Here is a 25,653-nt window from a genome sequence, read left to right on the forward strand (position 1 = left end):
ATAAAAATCGTCTCCAGCACCCACAGCCCAACATGATATATGAGCGGAAAAAAAACATCACCGGAACATCATTAAAACCCAAGCTAGCGCAGATAAAACCAAACAAAACAACCGCAGTAATCTACTAAAGAAAAAAAGAGTTAATCCCATGAGTGAAAGCAACACGGCTGAAGAATGTGTTAGCCTCTATACTATACTCCATTCCTAAAAAGTAGCATCCCATTTTGAAATTCTTACATTCTGTTGATGCAATCATTACCCCCACAGTTTTCTATCCCACCACTCGCCAACGAACTTTTTCTTCCAAATGAATACCATCCCGTCGCTTACAATCTTCTCCATGCTTGCTTATAATTTATTGTGTTTGATTATTGCATAGTTGTAAAATATTAATTAAATACAAATAACATAATAGAATGGAAATTCTCATATATGTTTGCATAGTTTGTAGGACATGCATGTTTGCATGTTGATGTGGTTTTTTTCCATGTATGTTGCATGATGAAGTGGTGTGCTTGCTTGTTGAAAGAAATATGTTAGTAGGGGCTAGCTATTTAGATATGAATGAACCAAGAAGCACCCATCTATTATAGCTTCACTAATTTTCGAGTACTGTCAACCCTTGCTTTTTCGTAGGGTTTAGCCTGCCATTAACTCACCTTGATTGATTTCGGTAGCTGGAACCGGCACTAGCTCACAGGCGGCAACATTAAGCTCCCGCGCAACCAGTGGCGGTGGCAAAAATGCCTAAAATTTGATGTTGAGGTGGGGGTAGGGAACAGTAAAAAAATCCACTATTCATATGCATGATAGCAGGAAAATCAGGACGTGGAGGAGGGCCAGGCCCCTGCGGGCAACCCCCTGCCCCCGCCACTGCGGGCAATTAACATAGTGCCATGGTCGTGGAGATGCAACATAGGGAGAGGGAGTTCGAGGGAGACGACCCTCGGGCGGCGACACCATCAGGACGTGAAAGGGACGCTCGGGAGCTGGGCGACACTGACATATTTAGTTGTAGGTGTACATGTCGTATTTACGGCAACAATTCACATTTTTTTTCAACACATCAACTATAATGTTTTTTTGCAAAACACATCAACTATAATGTTATACATAATAGAATAGCTAAAATAGAACTATAAAGAGAAAATTGACAAATGTATAGCTATATGAAATGGTGATATTTTTCTATAAGTGTAACCGAAGTTAATTAAGTTTGACTTAAATAAACATAATATAACACGTGTGCCAAGGAAAGAAACTCAAGTAGTGGCGTGAGGCGATTGTCTGTATATATATGGAGAGAGGTGTGTATGTTATGATTATTCTTTTGTGTTACAGTGATTGTTCCATTTAAAATTTGTTATTCCGTGGCAACGCCCGGGCATTCAACTAGTGTATATAGAAGGACTATGTTTGTCAGGCTACGGAGCAACGGAGATTACATACTACCTCCATGCCAAACTATAAGGCGTACATTTCTGAACTGTTTATCGTTCACTGTGAGTGCATGTCATGAAAGCTCGCGTGATGGCCAGATCCACAAGAGAGTTGACTCCCATCTCAGATTCAGGTCGTGTTTTCTAGAAAAAGAAAACATCCAGATCATCTGTGTGGGCAGTACTTACGTATGTATGATAGTAGAATAAATATTTACTTTCGGAAAACGAAACATCAAAGGGCATTTGGTCTAGTGGTATGATTCTCGCTTAGGGTGCGAGAGGTCCCGAGTTCAATTCTCGGAATGCCCCATTTTTTCTCTTGTTTTGTTCTTTTTACCAGAAAAAAAAAGAATTCCTTTTAGATGCCCCTGGTTCCTCTTTTTTTTCTTCTTTTTACCCCAAACAAAACGAATTCCCTTTTAGATGCCATGAAAAACAATTTGTGTCAGGTCATATTTGCATTCAGATATGCATTACGGCTTAGGCAAGTGTGCATGTGCGGAGTAGTAGCTGGAGCGTTCTTGCGCGCAGCTGGCGACGCACACAGAAACCAGGCGAGACGTGAGGGAGTGCAAATTGTAAGTGATTTTTTCTTGCCATGACAGGAAAGTAACCCGTGATTCTTCTTGCGTCGACCCTTTCTTGCTTAAGAGCAACGTTTACAGCACACATACCGATCACCATACATATGTGACTGGGATCGATCTTCTTTTCAACAGCCTTTGTACATACTTCATCATCGTCTCATCAATTCACACAGACGCGGTGCCGCGTCCGTCCATATTTTGCAGCCGAATGATATAGGATTTTTCGTAAATAAAGTGACGAAAGATGGGCCTAGTTCTTTCTTTCGATGGTGCAAATAGTTGAGAAATATTGTGCTAGTCAGAACAAACAATATCTAGCTCTGTCTTCAGTCATACTTCCTCCAGTCCTTTTTTACTTTGTACATTAGCTTTGACTGAAGTCAAACTTTATAAAGTTTGATCAAATTTTTAGAGAAAAAAATTAATATTTTTAATACCAAATCAATATCATTACATGCATTGTATAATATATTTTAATATTAGATTTATTTGGTATTGTAGATGTTGATATGTTTTAATATAAAAAGTTGATCAAAGTTTACAAAATTTGACTTGAGACAAATCTAAAACGCAGACTAAAACGGAACGGAGGGAGTACTAAGAAATACATAGAACCAGCCAGTCCCAGCAAATTTAGGAACCGATCACCATACATATGTGACTGGGATCGATCTTCTTTTCAACAGCCTTTGTACATACTTCATCATCGTCTCATCAATTCACACAGACGCGGTGCCGCGTCCGTCCATATTTTGCAGCCGAATGATATAGGATTTTTCGTAAATAAAGTGACGAAAGATGGGCCTAGTTCTTTCTTTCGATGGTGCAAATAGTTGAGAAATATTGTGCTAGTCAGAACAAACAATATCTAGCTCTGTCTTCAGTCATACTTCCTCCAGTCCTTTTTTACTTTGTACATTAGCTTTGACTGAAGTCAAACTTTATAAAGTTTGATCAAATTTTTAGAGAAAAAAATTAATATTTTTAATACCAAATCAATATCATTACATGCATTGTATAATATATTTTAATATTAGATTTATTTGGTATTGTAGATGTTGATATGTTTTAATATAAAAAGTTGATCAAAGTTTACAAAATTTGACTTGAGACAAATCTAAAACGCAGACTAAAACGGAACGGAGGGAGTACTAAGAAATACATAGAACCAGCCAGTCCCAGCAAATTTAGGAACCGATCACCATACATATGTGACTGGGATCGATCTTCTTTTCAACAGCCTTTGTACATACTTCATCATCGTCTCATCAATTCACACAGACGCGGTGCCGCGTCCGTCCATATTTTGCAGCCGAATGATATAGGATTTTTCGTAAATAAAGTGACGAAAGATGGGCCTAGTTCTTTCTTTCGATGGTGCAAATAGTTGAGAAATATTGTGCTAGTCAGAACAAACAATATCTAGCTCTGTCTTCAGTCATACTTCCTCCAGTCCTTTTTTACTTTGTACATTAGCTTTGACTGAAGTCAAACTTTATAAAGTTTGATCAAATTTTTAGAGAAAAAAATTAATATTTTTAATACCAAATCAATATCATTACATGCATTGTATAATATATTTTAATATTAGATTTATTTGGTATTGTAGATGTTGATATGTTTTAATATAAAAAGTTGATCAAAGTTTACAAAATTTGACTTGAGACAAATCTAAAACGCAGACTAAAACGGAACGGAGGGAGTACTAAGAAATACATAGAACCAGCCAGTCCCAGCAAATTTAGGAACCGATCACCATACATATGTGACTGGGATCGATCTTCTTTTCAACAGCCTTTGTACATACTTCATCATCGTCTCATCAATTCACACAGACGCGGTGCCGCGTCCGTCCATATTTTGCAGCCGAATGATATAGGATTTTTCGTAAATAAAGTGACGAAAGATGGGCCTAGTTCTTTCTTTCGATGGTGCAAATAGTTGAGAAATATTGTGCTAGTCAGAACAAACAATATCTAGCTCTGTCTTCAGTCATACTTCCTCCAGTCCTTTTTTACTTTGTACATTAGCTTTGACTGAAGTCAAACTTTATAAAGTTTGATCAAATTTTTAGAGAAAAAAATTAATATTTTTAATACCAAATCAATATCATTACATGCATTGTATAATATATTTTAATATTAGATTTATTTGGTATTGTAGATGTTGATATGTTTTAATATAAAAAGTTGATCAAAGTTTACAAAATTTGACTTGAGACAAATCTAAAACGCAGACTAAAACGGAACGGAGGGAGTACTAAGAAATACATAGAACCAGCCAGTCCCAGCAAATTTAGGAACCGATGAAGCGGTGTCTATATAGGGCATCATTGTCTAGGTAGTATAGTGCATAGTAACATTAATTGGTAATGACCAAAATAATAGAGTAGCAACATGCTTCCCAAAATGAGTTATGTAACTTCTAGATCCCAAGCTATACATGAACTCTTGCATAAAGTACATGGACCGAGCCTAGGTAACTAACGAATAATAAGCAACACATAAGCATGGAGCCAACCAGCTAGTCGGGTGTTCTACCAGCGGTGGAGCTACGTTGTAGCCTCCAGGGGCCATGGCCCCCATCCCCCCAGCCTTAATAAAAAAATAGGAAGGAAATCTTTTAAGGGGTGCTTGGATTAGAAAAAATATAACCTTTGCCCCCCCCCCCCCCCCCCCCCCCTGAAGATCCTGCCTAGCTCCAGCACTGTCATGTACTGTTCTGAAAGTGCTACAAGAAAGATCTTGTCCGTGGAGCAAATGCTGACTGGTATCAACTAGCCAAAATATTTTCTGCATCCAAGCATGTCGAATAATTTAAGTGGTATGACAGGAAACTATAGATACCAGCACCGCTTGCACTTCAGATTTACCATAGTACACTTCAAAACCTTAGTGCAATATAAGGAGAGGATCTAGAAGGAGAAGGTTTTGGTCTATGTTCTTGACAAAGAAAAATTAAATTTAGCGATTGTACTTCCTTGATTAACCTCCTCCTGGTAAACTTTGAATGAATTAATTGACCATGTTGCAATCCCAACAAAAAGGGAATCTCGATGTGTAGTGGTTGGAGAAGGCAAAGATTTTTTTTTATGTCACAAATGAAAATGGTATGACCAGTGAGCTATGAATTTATATAAAATATATCAAAACAAGATGTGGATGTTTCCTTGATATATCTGTCAAAGCACACTTTCATGTGTGTCATATAGGAATTACTTCCTCCGTCCCATAATATAAGAGCGTTTCTGACACTAGAAACGCTCTTATATTATGGGACGGAGGGAGTAGTAAGTGGCGTGAAACATTGAGAGATGAGATTTAGACATAAGACTAGTAACAAAGAGCTAATGAAGAAATGGCATGGAATGAGGGAAATGATTGCAGTGATGCACTTTTCTCTTCATGATGTGATTAAAAATCAATGCATTTAAAATCTCACCTTACAACAAATAAGATACACAAAATCATGATCTGAGCAATACATGGATGCTAAAAACATGGAAACATGAGGCATGACATTCGACGTGAAATATCCACCTGGGTCGAAAGTATAAATTATCATGGAGGTGTGGACGTTGAAGTACCCACAAATTGATTGTCCTGGTACTCCTTGAGTGGCAAGCCCTGGTGCGTGTGTGACTAGTCAGCAAGGCTTGTTGAAGAAAACCATGATGGTTGTTGGGTCCACCCCCTCCAATGCTCTTCGGAACACCTTCAATGCGGAGGAGGTAACGGGAGAGGTAGAGCGGCGTGGAGTATCTCCACTACTATTAAACAATCAAACAAGAACTTTCTTATATGCACCCCATAATTAGTCCCACAACACCTCACAAACCAATCAACATCATACAATTAGTCCATAAGACTAAATCTAACCGTCATTATTTATTTAATACCTCTATGATGTGCGCTTAGCATTTTCCAATGACTGACCATACTCCACCACGAGAGGAGTCTCTGCGATCCCGCGTCCCCTACAATCACGAAAGGCAATGATCTCAATCCTGAAATCACGCAAATGATTTCCTTCTATACATCATATCCTACTCCCGCCACTTCTAAACTCAAACACATGAACAAGAAGCCTCAACGTGGATCATCTAAAAGAACTGCACGCGCTACAATCAGGGGCCCCAGCTGCCGTCCTTGGGAGCGGCTCGTCGCCCGACGCTCCTCCGCCTAGCCTCACATTAAGCGCCGAGTCCGCGACTGCTGGGCCGTGCGGGAGTGCGGGTGCCGCGGCTCGAGGCGGTCGGGGATGCGGGGTCCAGGTGTCGGCGGCACATCTCGCCGGGTCAATGGAAGGCGATGGTGGCGACGGCAAGGCGACACGAAGGAGCTCGTGGAGGACGCTGGCGCTTCTGTCGCTGCTAGGAATAGGCGGAGGCGACCGGATCTGGGGCGGCGGCGGCGGGTGCAGATGACTTCGGTGGCGGCGTGATGCCTCATGTACGGTTGCACCGGTGGTTAGAGAATGAAGGAGGATGAGAGAAAAGAAAAGAGGGAAGCGTGATGGCATGGCTCATCGTTTTGTTCGCCGGTGGGGGAGGAAGACCCGTGTTTTACCCTCACATAATTCAATGAAAGGAGGAGGCAGCGTTCCTGCACATCACTAGAACCATAACATTCATTTATGCATTTCCTCATAATTCAGTTTCCTGGCAAATTGTTATATATTGTTACGGACCATTAGAATTAGCTAATTAGTAGATCATGGCTTTACAGTTCGCAGGATATATAAGTGTAACATATCCATTACAATCGGGAGCACAAGCCTTTGATGCTGGTAAATTATTTACCATGGTCACTACTTTTTTTCTTGCTCTTTTGGAGTTACTGTGAATAAATGATGATAAATAGGAGGGTACAGATCATTGCTAGATCAGAATATTGGATGACATGCAAGCATCTTCCTTCATTGGTTTGTGTGCTCTACGGTGGGGGTCGTATTTTGCTGGGCAGCCTATTTGGAATCGCTAATGGATCATCTGTATCAATATAACTAAAATGGGCGTTCGTTCTTACTCGACATTTGTGTTCACGCGGGCATGGTTTTAAATAGCCCGCTACAGCGTTTACAAAAGGTCTTGCGCTAAGGGACGTTGATTCAAACACATGAGCAAATATTTTAAATAGGACGCTATAGCACTTAGAAGAGGTCCACCGCTAAGAGGCTTAGCGCGCTATTTAAAACTATTCAGCACCATAAGATTATCACACCATGGTACTATTATTTTAAATTTAGGCCATGGCACCTTCAATCTGCAGTTCACATTGTCGTAGTATATGTGAACACTGTTTCTAAGTGCCAAGCTGGTAAATGTATCTATACCAACTTTGTTGTCACACTATTTTGTTGCTTACAGACAAAACAACGATGAAGCCCCATGCTTTTCTAACCCAGTGACCGCTTCTGGCCTCGCTAAGGTGACGGGGGATAAATCATCCATGTTAGTGCTTTTAATTTTGACTTGCAACATCTAAGATAGATTCTGATATTAAAACTCCATTGCACAAATTTTATCTTTTCTCCTAAGATGGTGAGATTCTGTGATGCTGAATTACACTCAATGAATACATAAGAAAACAGGTCTTGCTTTTTCTCTTGAATGGTACGCAAGTTTGTCAATTGTTTAGTGAAGCTTTCCTTCAAAAGAGTTATAAATACTACAAGAAGGAGAGTAAGACAATGGTATTTCACTGGAATATGGATTTTGAGAGGACATATATGTGTTTACCTCTCTAGAATTACATATTACTTTCCTTGCTGATGCTATTGCTCAGGTGAAGGTATTGCTATCCATTTTTTCAGGTTGAATCTATGTTTCGAGCACTGGTCATCTAAATGGAGTTTCTACGTTTTCTCTGTACTGGTGATCATATGTTCGACCTAATGCCTATCTAGGGTCTTGGGCGGACCTGGCATAGGTTATGCTGCACATCGACAAGTGTTCATCAACATACCTTAAATAAAATAGTTTTGCTAAAGCACATCTAGATGTGCCCTAAGTATTGCACATCTAAGTCCTATATCATTGATTTTATGCGAAGATTCGTGCAAGATTTTCGGTTGTCCTTTTCTTTTCCTTTTTAGTTTGATTGAGACACTTAGATGTGCAATAACTCTAGACAAACCCGAAAGAAAATCAAGTTTGATGCAAGAATGGTTTTCTTTAAAAATCTGTTCATTTGTGGCTACAAAGCTTAAGAAGGTTGACTGAAGGTACTCAAAGGATCTGAACCTGAAACTCTGATTTTGTTTTTTTTGCTCGGCAATCATTGTGCGCTGCAAATGAAATATATTCAAGTTTAGCTAGAACTTATTTCAAGGAAATGATGTATTATCTTGGTAGGCAGGCAACGTATATAGATGATGATAGATGTGTTGGTATTCAGCACTTGGGTGTCGTGCTAATGATGCCACTCTTCATGGTACTTCCACTGTACTTTAATATATTATATGCTGACGTTTGGTTGGGTTTTCTAAATTTGTATGCGGTTATTTCTGATCTATATGAGATTTATTTGGACATGCCTTCTATTCACAAATAAGGGCCACTGATCGCTAGCAGTTCTATTTAACTCCGCTAATTAATTTCTATGTCAATATTGGCCTGCAACTTGGCAACAAATGGCAGAAATGACACAACTATGAGGACGCTATGTTATCCTCCCTGCTTTCTGTTTTGGTGATCACAGGTTTGTGGATTACAATTCTTTGTATACTTCTTTCCCTGGGAATTGAAGATTTATGTTTTTTTAATGTCATCAGAGCTGCATTTTGGTTTTGTTAGAAGAATATTAGAACTGGACTATTTGTTTGGATAAAAATGACATGAGAACTTCTTATTGCGCAGATAAAAACTATGTAGTAAAAATACAAAAGCCCACAAGATCTAAAGTTGTAACATGGAGTGTGTTCATGCATCAGTTTGCCTTAATGCAGAGAATGTGGGTAAAATGTAAGAATTGTTTTCCCTGAACTTTAGCCACATTGATACCATTTTCATGAGGTTGTTATTAAGCATTACTTACTCATAATCTGGGATCCCGAATTTGTGACAGCTTCAGGATTATTGCATGTCTGTTGATGTTTGTTCTCAAACTTAAGCCATTTTTTCTCCTGATGCTATATGCCGCACCTCAAGATCTTGTTGCTCCTCGTTCCAAATTTTTGATCGGCAGAACAGTAATAGGGGACAAGGTTACAAGTAAATTTCATGCTTAGGAATGATTTCAATCTTCCGATTCCGCATAATAGTGAGAAGGGCAACAAGGCTGCACTTAAAAACGGTGTTCATGAATTCAATATCAACAACCAGCAACTCCAAGATTCAAGTGTGGATGCGAGGTATAATCATTACAAATGTGACAAGCCCTATGTTCTGATAGATTGTTTTTTTCTTCTCATTGAGAAGATGATATTCAGTTTGTTTCAGATTTTTAGTCTTCATACTCCCTTCGGGCTATTATCTCTACGGTCTGACATTGGCCACTTCTCATTTTTGTGGATGACGGACTTGGTTTTCTCATAGTGATAGTCATTCATTCAATTTTATTGGTACTGAAATGGTATTTGCATGCGTGTCTGCGCAAATGGAGAATCGTGATGAACACTTTAAATTATCCATTGTGCAACAGGGGGATTCCAGCTTCTATTGGATAATATTGTAATAATACGACTTGCAAATTTTGAACGATTGTATATGTAACGAAAAATACGATGGCCTGAAGTCAGTTTCAATGCATGTATGTTTATTTAGACGTGTGTTGCACGTGCACATTTACTAGTTGAAGGAAAGAGGGTAAACATATGAGGTTCGTGTATGTACAAGGGCCAATGAACCGTAAGCCAGCCCAATCAACCAGAGGCCTCTCATTTTGCTACCGGAGTAGCGGCCCTATAGCAGTTTGCGGGTACTATTGCGGTGCTATATGAATGCAACGGCCAGGGATGACCATATCACGAAATCAGACAGGCCAGGAGCGCACAAGATGTGAGAGGGCTGGGAAGGAGTTTGATTTTACAGTCCTAAATAAATAAATTAATGACTAATGTCGGACTGTACTTTCTGAATCCATGAATTCAATTCAGATGTATCCTGTCAGACATGCAACCTGGAAAAATAGTGCCAACGCCTATGAATAGAGAGAGCGAAAAGGTGCGACGGCACCCGGGTGCCCCGACACCCCCTTATCCGAGCCGTACAGCGATTTGTAGATTCGTGTAGCTTATTAGCCAGCAGCAGACCACATGGGGTGTCAGGTTAATTAGGCAAGGTAAATTACGGAGATGAGCAGGGTAGGTCCTAGGCTGTAGCAGGGCATTGTAGGCATGCACGAGGTCACGGATGTCACCGTAATAGGCATGTCAGGACTCGAGGCGGGCCATCCTTGAAAGGACAATGCATAGGGAGGTGCATGCGTTGTATCTACTTCAGATTTCAATCACGCAACGTGTTCAGCAGTCCGGTCAGCCGACGCGGGTCCCGTGGGGGTTCACAACTGCGTCAGTTTTCACATCGTCCCAATATAGTATAGAGGTAATATCACCGGGAGTCACATAATTTGTTTTCTATATTCAATTTGGTGCTAGAATTTTAAAAATACGGATTTGTGGTCATTCAACTTGCATTGTGGTGCAAATACGGTCACAAAACGTGTACGCGGGCGTATCCACCGCTTGCATGGCGTGCCACGCCTGCATGGTCCCACTGTCAACGATTGTTGGTGGAGGAGGCGTTAGGTATGACATGTGTAACGTCCATTTTATAGAAACACCCCTAGTTTTTTCATAATTATGGCTGTATAATTCATTCGCACATAATAAGTACTAATAATTAAGTCTGTGGGTCTCATTTGATAGTCGGACCTATAAGGGACTCACCTGCTAGTGGACGTGAGAAAGATTTGAAGATTTAAAAATTAATTGTGTCGTTTGGATTCAAACCAACAACCTCTTCAATCCGGTCTCACGTTTTAGCCACCACACTAGACGTCCTTTGCTGTCTAGTATTGACATGCATATGTTGTTATATTGTGCAACCCGACAAACAAATTATTTTTCTTTTAATCTTTTTGCGACAAATAAATTCTTTTTTAGCTGAGACAACCATAAATTCAATCATATACAAAGAGAACAATGATGTTATCAATAAACTTGCTCTAATATCAAGTTATCTAAATGAATTTAGAGGGTACACAATTTTTTTTCATTCCGCTCAAATTGTTTATGGCTGGTTTGAATTCCTATGTCAAAATGGACTTGGATCACTTAAATTTCAAATCCAATTTTGTACTGTTGCGGTAGATTAGTTTTCTTCACTCCTCTAGGTCTAGAATTCAAATCACGAGGTACAAACATTTTGATTGTTTTTGTACTGAATATGTTTTTTTGGCAAAAATATAACCTATGCAAGATTCAAACCCGGGCCAGTTGCAAGCTAATTAATGGACAAACATCGGGATAAAAATGATATATCATTATGTGCTATATTTTATTTATCTAGACTTCTAAATTTTTAATTATTTGAATTCAAACAAAAAAATTGTTGCTTTGTATGAAAGAATTTTCAAGCATTTCGAGCGCGAGCGAATTTTTTTGCCATTTTGGAATCCATACGTGTTCATGTGTCTAAGGAGAAACCTAGAATTTTATATGTTGGCAACGGCAACTACTTGAGGATGAGCGGATTTTTTTCACCAGAATTTATTCAAATGGATTTTGAATTCAAAAGTTTTTGGCAATTAAATATATAAATTGAAACTAAAAAAGTACAAATCTTGGGCATGTTCCAGTGGTTAGTATTGCGCATCCAGTAGGTGACCCCAGCTTGCAAGTGTGTGAAAATGTCAGCTGATCCCTGCTTACATTATAGAGTGAAATAAGGTATATTTCTTTAAAGACGTGCTTAGTACAATGGTTTGGTCAGGCCATGTGCGTGCATGGCCTCGTGAATTCAAGCCTCGCACGGCCCTTTTGTTTCTCATTTCTTTGTCAAGCGTGACATGCGCTCGGCCTTTTTATTTCTCATTTCTCTATCAAGTGTAACCTATATGTGCTGATGAGGGGGCTTCTGTGCAATTAAAAACAAAGCATGGGTGTTTCGGTAAAAAATGGTTTCAGTCATGCCATGTAAGCGCAGGATACGTCCGGATACGGATAAGATGACCGTATTTGCACGAGAACGCAAGTTAGATGATCACAAATCCGTATTTTCAAAATTCTAGCACCAAACTGAACATCCAGCGTAAGTTATATGACTTCCGGTGATATTACCTCTATATTATATTTCCTTCTTCGTTGCATCAGTGTTTTGCGATTGAGGTGAGAAACTGAGAATGGGTATCCTCCGGGAGTTGCCGTACACATAGTAATGCCTTTTTTTGCGGGTACACATAGTACTGCTTCCTGACATGATTCAAGCATAGTTTCTACTCCCTCCGTTGAAAAATGTAGTGCGTCTGCGTTTTTCAAGATTGAACTTTGATCATAAATTTAATTAACGAGACTGACTGTGACGGAAGCAAAAATTAAACTTCTTTTGAATACGAATTCACTGATATAATTTTTGCTCCCACCTCAATCGGTCTCATTGGTTAAATTTATGATTAAAATTGAAGCGCGGGAACCTAATGATATATCCAAATGTGAGTGAGTAACAAAAAAGGAAAAAAATGATATATCCCTCAGTTTTCACTATATTTTCACTGGTACTCCCTCAGTTTTCGCTATATTTTCTTACGGAGTGAGTAACAAAAAAGAAAAATAGAAAATACAAACGATATATCCAAATGTGCATGCCCATTAAGATACATGTACCGGGCACATGACAATTCGAATCAATATTTATTTAAGCCCTGAAGATAAGTTGGGTTATTATGAATTGATTGGCATTTTTTTTTCATTATGTGTCATCCTAAGTTTTTTTTTTTGAGGTTCAACATGTGTCATCCTAAATTTTTTTAGAACGAAGACGCCAGATGCGTCCGGTTTTAGATTAATAAAGCCCCAACGGCAGCATACCACATACCAAGTCTTGATACATCACCAAAAGCCATGCCGGCTCGACCACCACAGTTCAAACGAAACTAAACTAAACAATCCGCAAATCAAGGTTACAGGGCAGGGCCTGTACAGAGCACGCAGACTCGTCAAGCAACCAAAAGGGACCGAAGTCATGACTCCCTAGCCATCGCATACACTTGCACCAGTCGTTGTTGGGCGGTCTTGATCAGCTCAGCATCCTTGCGCCTCCCCAACGGACTCCACTGCTGCAATAGGAGGTTGCATTTGAAGATGATATTAGCCGGATGATTTGGAAAACACCCTTCTATAGTAAACTTGTTCCTAGTTAGCCATAAGGCCCAGAGAAGTGCCCCAACACAACTCCACATAACCCGATATGCTGGGCCCTTAATCGCATCTAGGAGGTTGAAAAGCTCGGTAGCCAAGCGCGGGTCCCAAAGGACACCCGCCGCGGTCCGGACTGCACTCCACGCGAACCTCGCTAGAGGGCAACAGAAAAATACATGATTGGCATCCTTTGGTTCCCCGCACAACGCACACGGACCCGTGGCCGGTCCATTACGTTTGGCTACGTTCAAGGAAGTGGGAAGCCTATCGCGAAACAGTTGCCATATGAAAAGTTTGATCTTCAAAGGCATCCGCGCTTTCCATAATCTTGCAATCACTGGCTGTGTCGGCCCTCGACACAACTTGCGGTATAAGGAGTTCACCGAGAACTTCCCCGAGTTAGTGAGCGCCCAACTCACCGTGTCAGGCTGGTCCGAAAGACCCACTGGTTCGATTAGTTGCAGCAAGGCCGCGAGGCTTGCCTGCTCGGGCCCGTTGAGTTCCCGCTTAAACTGAATCTCAGGTGGCGTCGCGGCAAGCGCATCCGCCACTGACAACGTGGTGTCAACAGCAATATCGTACAAATCCCGGAATTCAACCCAAAGGGGTTGGGTACCTATCCAAAGATAGGTCCAGAATCGTGCGGATCTGCTGTTCCTAACCGAAAATTTTGCCCCCATGGCAAAAGCTGGTTTGATCAACTGAAGATCATTCCAAAAGGTGAGCCCCTTGCCCTCCCTTCAAAGAAATTCCCGTTAGGAAAATATTTGACCCTTAGAAGATCAACCCACAACCCGGAGGCCCCCTGGGTGATTTTCCTAAGTTGATGTGGCTCCTAATATATACATGCATATCTAGGAAGTAAGTAGTACCTCATCCGTACCATGCCCATTACGAAACATGTACCAGGCGCATGTAGAGCCATCTGTTCCGAATCTGCCACGAACAAGTGAGCCAGGTACGGGTGTCACACAGGAAGGAGTGGGTGTACATAAAAAGAAAAATTGGCGCGATGCAGTTTGAGATTCATTTCTCTGTCGTTCAAACACATGGTCGAAGGAATATTTTCTAAAACATGGTGCGGCCAATGAATGCATATGGCTGCATGCCACCAGCCTGCTAGCTCCAGAAGAAAGGTTCCTGCCCGACGACTTGTGATGTGGCCAAGTCCGGTGAAGCAACTCGGCGCCAAATATTATTGTCCCGATAAAGGGAAAAGTTGTATAGTCACATCTGTGTACGCAACACATTGGGGCTTGACGTGATTCGTGATAGCTACGGTTGGGTGGAGGGATGCGCGCACCGCGCATGTGATGGCTGCATCGCCCCGCGTGCTGATGGAAATACTCTGCCACGTCATGCACGGGAAGGCTACTATGAGGCAGATACGAAAAAACAAAATTAAATAGAAAATAGTGAACGTCAAACATAGTTATATTTTCTGTTTTATGTTTATGTTTTCAGTTTCCACGGTACCAGAACAACGTAATATGCATCATAGTAGCACCCTAGTTTTCTCTCTGACCACGCAATGGATACGAGCCGAGCAGACAAGCATCTACCCGATGTCAAATCCATGCAAGTCACGGCCGTCCGGCAGCATGCCACTGTCGCTTACGCAAAGTATGCCCTTCGTGCTGTCACGTGGGCAGTCGAGTCAAGGGCGCTATCTCTCCTTCCCCGCTAGGTGGAATCATGCTAAGTCGAACAGTGCTAGATTAGGCCCAGAAGCGGTCAAAAAATTGTGGATCCTACCACATTTAATGATCTGCTAGACCTGCTAATCAAATGGGTGCTACAGTATGTCAGTGAAGTGTCCAAAGGAGAGGCCATGGTCATATGAGTATTTTTAAACAAGACAAAAGACTTGCCATTTTTCTTGTTTAAGAAGAAGAGAATTGCCCGGTATGACCATCACCACCGTTGTAACCCAGGATCAGCAACCAGAACAGAGCACAATGCACCAGATCCAGATCGAGCGGCTTGAGCTAAGCAGCTGAGTAGGAGCAGGCCCTCCGCCTATTACTTTCACCCAACACAACCATATATGGATCTGTTATATTCACCCGACTCAACTTTATTTAGACCTGGTACATTCACCCAATATAACCATACTTGGACCTGGTACATTTAGCGGACACAACCTTACTTGGACCTGGTACATCCACCCGGCTGAACCTTATTTGGACCAGGTACATTCACCCAACACAACCATACATGAACCTGGCACATTCACCCGACTCAACCATACTTGGACCTGATACATTCACCCAATACAACCATACTTGAACATGTTATATTCAGCGGACACAACCCTACTTGCACCTGGTACATTCAGCGGACGCAACATACTAGGACCTGATACGTTTAGCGGACACAACCCTTCTTGGACATGATACATTCAATAGACACAATCTTACTTGAATCTAGTACATTCACCCGACAGAACCTTACTTGGACCTGGTACAATCGCCCGATACAACCATACATGGAACCAGTACATTCACCTCACTCAACCTACTTGGACCCGGTACATTCTCCCCGCACGACCTTCTCCATCACCTTGATGGTCAGGGACAAGGGAAACAAATTTCCCAGCAGCTTGCGCTGGGGCCACCGAGAACTGAAGCACATGAAAACCCCCAACCTGTTGGGTACTAGTTAAAGGCACGTGCTTTGCACGTGTGCGTTCTTAATTAAAAACATCATACATGAAGAAAATTTTAAATACAGACGATGCACTTTGACAAACCTCTTGCCAACTTACAATGTCCGTGGACAAATTTGATTTTCTTATATTTTCAAAACATGCATAGAGTAATTTTGGTTAACACTTACTCCATCTGTAAATTAATATAAGAGTGTTTAGATCACTAAAGTAGTGATCTAAATGCTTTTAAATTAGTTTACGGAGGGAGTACTTGACAAACTTACAATTTCCCGCAAAAAAAAGAGAGAGACAAACTTGAAGTAAACATTCTCAAAACAGTAAGTTACATCATGGGATTAAAGTTTGTTCAAGAAATAATCATCTCCGCGCATTCTACATCACTTGGATGTACATGGAATGTAATGCATTCTACCTTGCATAATATTTATTGTCAACAAAAAAATGGATATGTGTCGGTCCATATATACTTTTTTAGTAGTCTATATCAGTCCATATACAGTCCTAAAATTCATGGGGAAAACGTGAGAATAGCCTGTTCCACTTGACCTTCTGTTTTTCTCCAAATTTTTATTTGTTTCTATATTTTTTATTTTTAACAAATTTGTTTTTTATTTGAGGGGAGATCGTTGGACCTTCTGCAGACTAAAATATGAATTTGGGCTGACATTCGGCCAGACGGGCCTTGAAGCCTGCCACTGGGCTAGCTGTATGGAGCCCCACTCAAAAACGCGAACCAGGTCCTCCTGCCTCTGGCTGTCGAGCGGAGTTCTATAAAATGAAAGACTGTCGTTGTCTCAAAAAAAAAAAGACTGTCGAACGGAGCGCCGCCGCGCTGCCGCACCTTCTCCCGTCCCCGCCGACCCGCCGAACGCCGACCCTAGGACTCCCACGCCGCTGGCGCAGCGCACGACCCGGCCATTGGATATCGTGCTGGACTCGCCCAGTCGTCATCAGCAGGCACAGCGGCTCCTGAATTCAGCAGCCACGGCCGCACACAACACACACCGGTAGGCGGCACACTTCATGCCTCTGAGCGATGGCGCAGGTGAGTAGCACCGACCGTAGCATCACTACATTAACATTCAGCATTTAGCAGGCATCAGCATGGTTTGTTCTCCAATTTCGGATTTTATCGGATGTCTCTGAGGGGATTCAATTTCTGATTTTTTTTCCAATTAAAGAACGAAGAATAAGATTGATGGTTGTGATCCTTTTTTTGATAGAGAAGTGTGAAAATTGCTGATTTGTAGGTTCCAAAAATAAAGAATAAGCATGGTGATTGAAACATTTGTGCCCCCATTTGTTGCTTACAAAAAAAATCATATAGTTAAATTGTAATTGTTTCTATGTCCTTTCAATGTAACTAAATATATTGGATGTTGCCAATACTAAGAACAATTTTTAGGTTCGTTGTCATTATTGTGAATTTTCATATCTTGTATTTGTAGCTTCTGCAGGTGTAATTTCAAGGTATCACCATGGCGAGATCCTCTTTGCTGATAACCAGGAACGTGAGAATTGTTTCGATGCTGAAAACTCTGAAGTGAGCACTGTGAAGTATGATATGCACTTGACGTTGGATCATTGCACTACCCCATTGAGTTCGAATATGATTCTGCTAACTCTGATGTAGCGCCAGCATGTAGAAGCTACAACATCTACGCTGATGTTCGTAACCTTCGTTCCTGGTTTATCACCTGTGTAAGTTCCTGAAAATTGGTAGGCAACGCGCTGGTTCTGTTCATATTCTTGCTGCCCAGGCACATCAGATTAGAATTAGTAATCTATCTATGGATGGGGCATGTCCCTCCATTGTTGAGTTGGTTTGTAATGACTCTGTAATTGATTTCGTATGACTAAAGCAAAATGGTCTGTGCTCTCTTCTGTTGACCGGATGATTCTGTTGTATGTTAAAACTGAAAAATGTCAGTATATTGCATATACATGTGAAGCCCAATGGCTCGGTATAATAAAGAATGATATTTGCTCACTTATGTTGCTGGATTTTTGCTATATGCAATAACTGAAAAAGGAATGGTACATCTATAAGACTTGAGTATTGTATATGCTAGAATAATACCACTGCAAATATATCTTTTGGTACATAATAACTCTCACAGGGACAAGCTAATGACTGAAACCCTATATAACATTATATTTCCTGGGTAGTACTATTTACAGGAATACAACCATATTAGAAACACCACACGGCAATACACATCATGTACATGAATTATACCAAAACATCCCTGTAGACAATATTTTTTGTGCTTTTCCCTGATGGGTCAATATCCTTATTTGGTTTTGCAAGTACTCTAGTTGTTTGTCTTGATATCCCTCTAGACAGAGCGACATAGAGTTGGCCATGAGAGAACACCGGCTCAGGAAGATAGATGCCAACATTTGGGATGGTTTGACCCTGGGCTTTGTTGATTGTCATGGCAAAACTAAGCCGAATTGGAAATTGCTTTCTTTTAAACTTGAAGGGGAGAACATCATCCTCTGAAGGATAGAGAGGAATTCGTGGAAGGAACACTCGCTTCCGAGCATATTGTCCGCCAATAATTTCTGCATCAATAGCGTTCTCTTGAAATGCCTTAATGATAAGCCTTGTACCATTGCATAAACCAATAGAAGGATCAAGGTTGCGAATCAAAATAACAGGGCAGTTGATCTTCAATCTGAGAATATGTGGAGGAAGGCCATTAGGTGTGAGTGAATTTAGGAACTCAGGTTGATAGTGATTATGTGGATCATCAACCACTGAGTCAAAACTGTAATAGACCTTTTCTTCTCCAGGAAATCGGTCAATAAGCATATCATTTAACTCATCCACATATTCATTCTTTGTGGAAAGAATTGCACGTGCACTAATATAGGACGGTGAGTTTCCATTTTTGTCCATTAGAGGAAAGATGTCATCAATTAACTTACTAACAGAGGCCTTCAAATCCGTGTAACCTATAACAATTTCTTCAGGCAGGCGCACATATTCTTGACCAATTGATTCCTCTTCACCGTTACCAATTCTAAGGAGAAAATCAGAGAACCATGGATCAAACAAAGCCCTCATATTGCGCCAAAGTTTGATATGTTTTATGTCTTGCCAAAGATAAGACTTCTTTAGTGTAGCATCTGTAATTTGTGCTCTAGTGCCATGCCTCACCACTGGAAGAACCTGTCTAAAATCACCTCCAAACACTACTACTTTTCCTCCAAAGGGTGATCCACAACCGGTGATATCTCGCAGGGATCTATCAAGTGCCTCCACAGCTTGACGCTTTGTCATAGCAACTTCGTCCCAAATTATTAAAGACGACCTCGTGAGTAATTCTGCAGTTCCACTCTATTTACTGAAGTTGCACATGCTGTCATCCTGAATATTAATGGGAATTTTGAACCTGGAATGTGCTGTTCTACCGCCAGGCATGATAGACGCAGCAATGCCTGACGTTGCTGTTGCGATAGCTATTCGCCCCATCGATCGCACTTTAGCGAGCAAAGCCTTATAAAGGCACGTTTTTCCTATACCTCCCGGACCATCTATGAAAAAAACCATACTCTTCTGGTGCAAGACATGAGTCATTATCTCATCAAAAGCAAGTCGCTGCTCATTGTTTAGCTTGTTATACAAATCCAAGTGTTCCTGCTCAACCTCAATAAACATCTCATCATATAATTCTCTCCAATCTAAGCTCTCCAAGTCATTATCATCCAATAAGCAGGGCAAGTCAAAGTTCTTTATGTCCTTTCCCATTGAATATAACAAACTTCTAAGATCTTTAAGCACCATCTGATCAATTACTTCAGCATTTACATTTTCTCTTCGAAAATCATCACCCATGGCTTCAAAATGCTTGTCCCACAGTTCACGGACATTTGTTACCTCGCAGAAAACTAAAATTGTTGCAAAAAGTCTTCTAAGTGCAGATGGCATTTGAAATGCCGTAGCCTCGCTGAGACAATCAGAAATACTACGATCATCCTCAATGAGACCCCTTCTCTGTGCAGCCTCTCTAAATGTCGACAAAATAACACCATCAACAGTTCGTAGATCCTCAAATGATTTGGCTCCCCTCACGTGATTTAGTAGTATCCTCAAATAATAACGCTCTCCTTCAGCAGGGTGCGCAGACACAAGTCTACCAATCTGAATTCGTTTCTGCTTGCGACGTCTCCAATTCTTGCAACTGCTATCCCACACAAAATATTCTGGAAACTCCTTGTACAAGAAATTCCTTGCAAAAATATCAACAGAATTCATTCTAAAATATTCACTAAGCATTGTTTTTGAAGATGATTCTCTGCGTAACACGCTATCCCAATTATCAGAATTTTCATAATGCACAAGATGCATATTTGGCAAATGGACCTGTAACTGCAAAACTGGAGGTGACATCTCACTTAGATTGAAAGAATAAATCCTCCATATAGCCTCTGGAGGTGATATAAACCTTGCATCCCTATATTCGCGAATCTCATCAATAAAAACATTATCTCCTCTGGACTCAATGACAAAGGATGCGCTATCATGACCTTTGTAGATGTATTTAAATAAATATTTAACGGCCTTAATGCTAGAGCAAACTTCTACATTTATATGGCAATTATATCGCATAAGTAGAGATGGACTATAAGGAACAACCCATCTATTATCCAAGACACCCCTAATGCGAACTCGACAACCATCATCCCTCCGTCTATAAATTGGATATGAGTCCTTTCCTTGTAGTGTTGTCTCTGAGAATGTCAGTGGATAATGGTATCTACAACTTCCATTTTCCATGCAAGTATTCTTACTGTTGAGAACTCCGCATGGTCCATGCATCATGTGCTTAATAACTAAAGCATGCAGTACAGGGTATTTGTCTTTATCTGGGATCTCTGCTGATATTATCTCATCATATTGATCTGGATTAGTAATCTTGCAAGTTGACTTCAGAATAATTAAGAAGTGTGCATGCAGTAGGCCTCTCTTCTGAAATTCTATTACATGAACATGTGCAACAACTTCACCAAATAATTTCCTCTTGAATAAAAGATCTTTAAGATCCTCCAACTTTGCCTTGAAGACCCATGCTACCAAATCTGGACGATCTTGTGGCGATTGACCTGGTTCCAGCTCTCTAGTTATCTCTTCCCATTGCGGGTTGCAAGTCATTGTAATGAATAAGTCTGGCTTTCCAAACCGTTGGACCAATGCCATTGCATCTAGATACCTTCGGCGCATGTCTCTTGGTCCTCCAATAAATTTTGGGGGGAGCACAATACGCTTTCCAGTCATGCATGCACGTGTCTCACCGGCTACAACACTATCAACCAATCCTTGATATAAATCTGCACGTATGAGAACCTGAGTTGACTGTTGTAAATAGAAAGCCAACCTTATTGATTCAATCTTGATGTACATATCAACAATATACTGTTGAGTTAATCTCTTTCCAAATAGTAAGACGTTGAACTCGCCATCTCGGATTTGTAACTTATAACAATAATATTCCCTTGGTGACACACAAGAACCAGAGCTCTTTTCCACTCTTGCATTCAAGGCAAGTTATGGTTAGATAAATGAATCTGAAACAAAGTAATCAAGCAAAAAAAACTTGAAAAAAAAACTTGCCTTCTTCGCCGAGAGCATCTGCTTGATCATTTCTCTTCCTCTTACCATGGGGAGCAACTTTTGGTAAATTCAGGTTCCATCCAACTTCCCCATTCGGGAAAAAAAGTGGATATGACAATGGATCATAGCAACCATGGTATGCTTTTATGTATTGTGGTTTGTCCGATTTACCGTAAACCATGATACTCCTGTCAAAATAACTTCGAGGATTATTTCCCTCGACCCAAATTGCTGCTACTTGTGATGTTGTCGGAGCATTATATACTCTTTGATCTAAGGCAATATTTGTGTTGAGCTCAATATTATATTCATCAAGGTTTGGAATAGAACCAAGGTTTCTAAATATTTGTGCATAAGGATTACTTGAAAGTATATTCACCAACTTCCGGATCAGAGTTTGGTCAAGGTTTGGCGAGTGAAGAAATCTTTGTTGCAAATCTGCATCCGTGTCATAGAAGTATAACTGTAAATGCTTGGGGCCATCTTCTTTTGGAACCAACTGGTCAATACGGTGATAAATTTGGCCCTGTGCACGAAAGGTGTATACTCCAGACCTCCTATTGCAGAATCTTTGGTCCAAGATCACACCAAGAGAGGTAAAAGAGAAATGAGAATTGAAGTACCGTATATGATCTTGGAAGTATTTTGCATTTGGATCCTGGCTCGTGTACAACTGACGCAATTCATCAGGAACCACTGGGGTTACTATCTTTACTTTTCCATTCATGCAACAAAATGTTGGCGTCTCATATTGGAACCTTTTCGCATTGCAATGTCTACAGTTGGGCACTCGCTCTAGAAAATGATAGCCACGGGGCAATTTATGATATATATGATCATATGGATCTGCTTGTATGCATTTTGTGACATGCTTTGGCTCTTGATATGATTCAAAGTCAAGACCTGTGTTTTTCAAAAGTAATTTAGTAAGTATTACAAAAATTGAGAATCATTGATGAAAATATCAGTCAATACTTACATGGTCTATTATACATTAGACTCTCATCATCCACATCATCGTACTCAATGGAGTCTTCAGTATTTGCCAGATATTCTGTTAAAAAATTATCTCTAGTTGTCAATAGATGAAATACTTGCTATGTGCAACATATAATTAAATCATTGTTATTTATGACTAACATTACCATGAATGGCAGGAAAAGAATCCTGGGGCACATAAATGAGGTCTTCATGCAAGTTGTTGGTCTCTCTGCCACGATCCCGTGCAGTACTACAACTTTCTTTTTCTGGCCTCTGTCTTTTATTATGGCCACAAATCTCTTGTACGTGTGTTTCTTCTTGATCATGTGACAGTTCTGAGTACATGTTGACGCAACGATGTCGCTTACGCTGACGTACATTTTTCAATTCATATTTTGCAGCTTGATCTTCCGAGGATATTGATGATAAATATATGCCAGATGGACTGATGGTGAATCGAGTTCCAGCTTTTGGACGACTTGTGCCAGAACCACCAACATCCGCCACTGTTTTAAGGAAAAAGGGTCAACGATAGTGTGATGAAATATACAAAAAAATAAATTTTGATATTTGATATTTGTTAATTCATTACGTATCACAACCTTGTTTTCCTTTTGATGAAGACCCCAGTTGAGTAAATACCGAATCATGCTTCTCATAGTTTGAACTGGCCACGACTTCCTTTCCTGTAATGTAGGTTCAACCTTATCCCGTCAAAAATTATACATCATATATTAAAAAGGTAAATGAACATTCAATGGTCATTGATAATATTAGAAATGAATATTTTGTCGATTAGAACAGTACCTGTCATGCATATGTTCTTATTAGCTCTTGTATTTTTCTGCTGGGGTGCTGGTTGTGTATTGCTACAACTTGCGCTGCACTCACGCCTCATTCTTTTGTACTCACGATTCCTTTGCAAATAGGCTTCCCTCTGATATGGAGTCATTTGCAAGTATCTATCCCGGTCACGGTAACGCTTACGCTGGGAAGAATTCATTTGCGTAGCATTTCTGGTTTCAACTAAAGGATCATTCTGCTCTCCAACGACAGCTAATATTTCCCCACAAAACAAAACAAACAAAAAACAAATAGTATGTCAAGGCAAAGGATTGATAAAGATAATAATTAGATATCAAGATAATAAAAAAACTTACAGTAGTTCCTTTTTGGTGAAGTTGTTGGGTGAACATTTGTAATATCTCTGAATGGAACCCGGCCTTCCATCTTGTCGATTTTACTTGATTTTGTAAGCCAAGTGTTTTCAACCACAACCTACAGTATAAGCATTAGACCATTTTTTAGGTTACCAAACCCAAGAAAAATAATTAAAGCATATACAAATTTACAAATAGCCATGAGACATGAACAGAATGAACATATGTTGCATTGCCTTTCATAGTGTACTGTTTGGACAAAAACACAAACACCTTGCGTGCAAGAAAAGTAGAAAAATCAGCAAGCTACAATCGGACCAGTGGATTTGTATTTCATATCATTGTAAGCAAGAAGAATCACTTGCAGAACATTCTCACGCAGCAAAATTCCCAAAGGAGCAGAAGAATCAGCAACCTCACCTGTGATCAGCGGCACCTGTGGTCAGCTGGCCGTAGATGGATGTCCAACTACTCTGAGCCTGGAATCACCAGGCGCAAACAAATTTCGAAGCAAGCCACAGACTGCAAGGAGACAGGGCTGGAGATGCAATCTGGACGTGGAGGTGATTCGGAGGTGCTGCCGTGCTGGGTGTGTGGACGGGGGATGGACCAATGGAGCTGGTGGTGTGTGACCCGCGGGCTAGAGAAATTGGAATACTGGATACAGAGCATCCAGATTACAGGGGAAAGATCAGCGTGAGGAGGTTGGCGGGGAATTAATTTGCCAGAGCCTGGAGGCTACCGTGGGTCGTGGAGTTCTCTAGAAGCGCGGCTCATTTTCAGGTTTGGCGGGATTGCGTGGGCGACGAATCCGGGTGATACAGGCCGTTCGATTTAATAAGTTGACGGCCACAGATGATTCCATCTTGGATGTGGCGGGTAAAATAAGAGAGAAAAGGGCAGATTCAAATATTCAAAAAATCGTGTACTGTAGTAGTAGAGATAGAGAAATCAATTTTCTAGTATTTATTGGTGAAAAATAGATTTTCGTATTTTATTCAAAAGTTAAAATGGCATTTCTGATTAATATGAAGGAAACAAAAGGCAGTATAAAAGATAGACAACTGTACGTAAAAACTATTGGTAATATAAAAATCCATTGAAAATCAAACTAGCCCCCTTCTCCCCCTGATTGTAGGTCGCACACTGGAGAATGAAAATTGTATTGAATCAACAGTAAAGGAAGTGGGACACCCGCAAGCATCTTTGCCATACTAGACTTTGAAGAACCCAATAGCCACTCACCCCGCCGGGGGAACTGAAACCTAAGGGAAAGAAAACACAACAGACAGGTTCTGACTCCCCTTTTGCGCGATGGGATCGCCGGACGGGAAAGAGGAGGGGCACAGAGGCTTTTTATTTTTCTTTCTAGGGTTCTTTGTGTAAATTGTAAGGACAGCTGTGTAACCTCTGTGTAACTACACCTACGATGAATGAAAGGCAGCACGGCCGTGTCGAATACAAAATCTCCGTGAGCTGAACCTATCTTGGGCTGATGTTCATGTGTCCAGCGAGGTGCTCTGATCGGACGTCACTTTAAGAAAAGAATTTTTTTTTTTGCCTATTGTACTTTAGTTTGGATGACGACAAAGAAACCGTTTTGACTGACGGCAAAGAACACATTATCGTCGTCTGTTATTTTTGCGGCAGACGGCAAAACTGTAATGACCGACGACAATATCTTTGTCATCATCCCGATGAAAGGCTAACGACAAAGTACCCCCTTGCCGCCTAATCGCTGCTGTCTAACTTCGCTGTCAGCTGGCTGACAACAAAATCATTGTCGTCAGTAATTCGTCCTTTGCTGTTTGTACTTCCCCGACGGCAAATTAGA

At 40.6% G+C, this 25,653-nt stretch overlaps 1 protein-coding gene and 1 non-coding gene across 2 annotated transcripts; one reads left to right on the forward strand and one right to left on the reverse strand.

Annotated features, from left to right (window-relative positions):
• Positions 1 to 1,679: 1,679 nt before the first annotated feature.
• TRNAP-AGG (transfer RNA proline (anticodon AGG)) lies at positions 1,680 to 1,751 on the forward strand. The gene has a single exon. It is a non-coding gene; the product is annotated as a tRNA-Pro (tRNA).
• Positions 1,752 to 18,291: 16,540 nt separating this feature from the next.
• LOC125552478 (uncharacterized) lies at positions 18,292 to 23,937 on the reverse strand. Its single transcript, XM_087530017.1, has 7 exons — positions 23,820 to 23,937; positions 23,467 to 23,715; positions 23,262 to 23,345; positions 22,824 to 23,165; positions 22,658 to 22,732; positions 22,042 to 22,581; positions 18,292 to 19,226 (listed from the first exon to the last, which is right to left on the reverse strand). The coding sequence occupies exons 1-7, from the start codon at positions 23,887 to 23,889 to the stop codon at positions 18,292 to 18,294; spliced, it is 2,295 nt and encodes a 764-aa protein (XP_087386143.1). The 5' UTR covers positions 23,890 to 23,937.
• Between the last annotated feature and the right edge of the window lie 1,716 nt (positions 23,938 to 25,653).

This window comes from Triticum urartu, chromosome 6A (assembly GCF_056163025.1).
Source record: "Triticum urartu cultivar PI428250 chromosome 6A, HENAU_Tu73, whole genome shotgun sequence".
NCBI classification, from domain to species: Eukaryota; Viridiplantae; Streptophyta; class Magnoliopsida; order Poales; family Poaceae; genus Triticum; species Triticum urartu.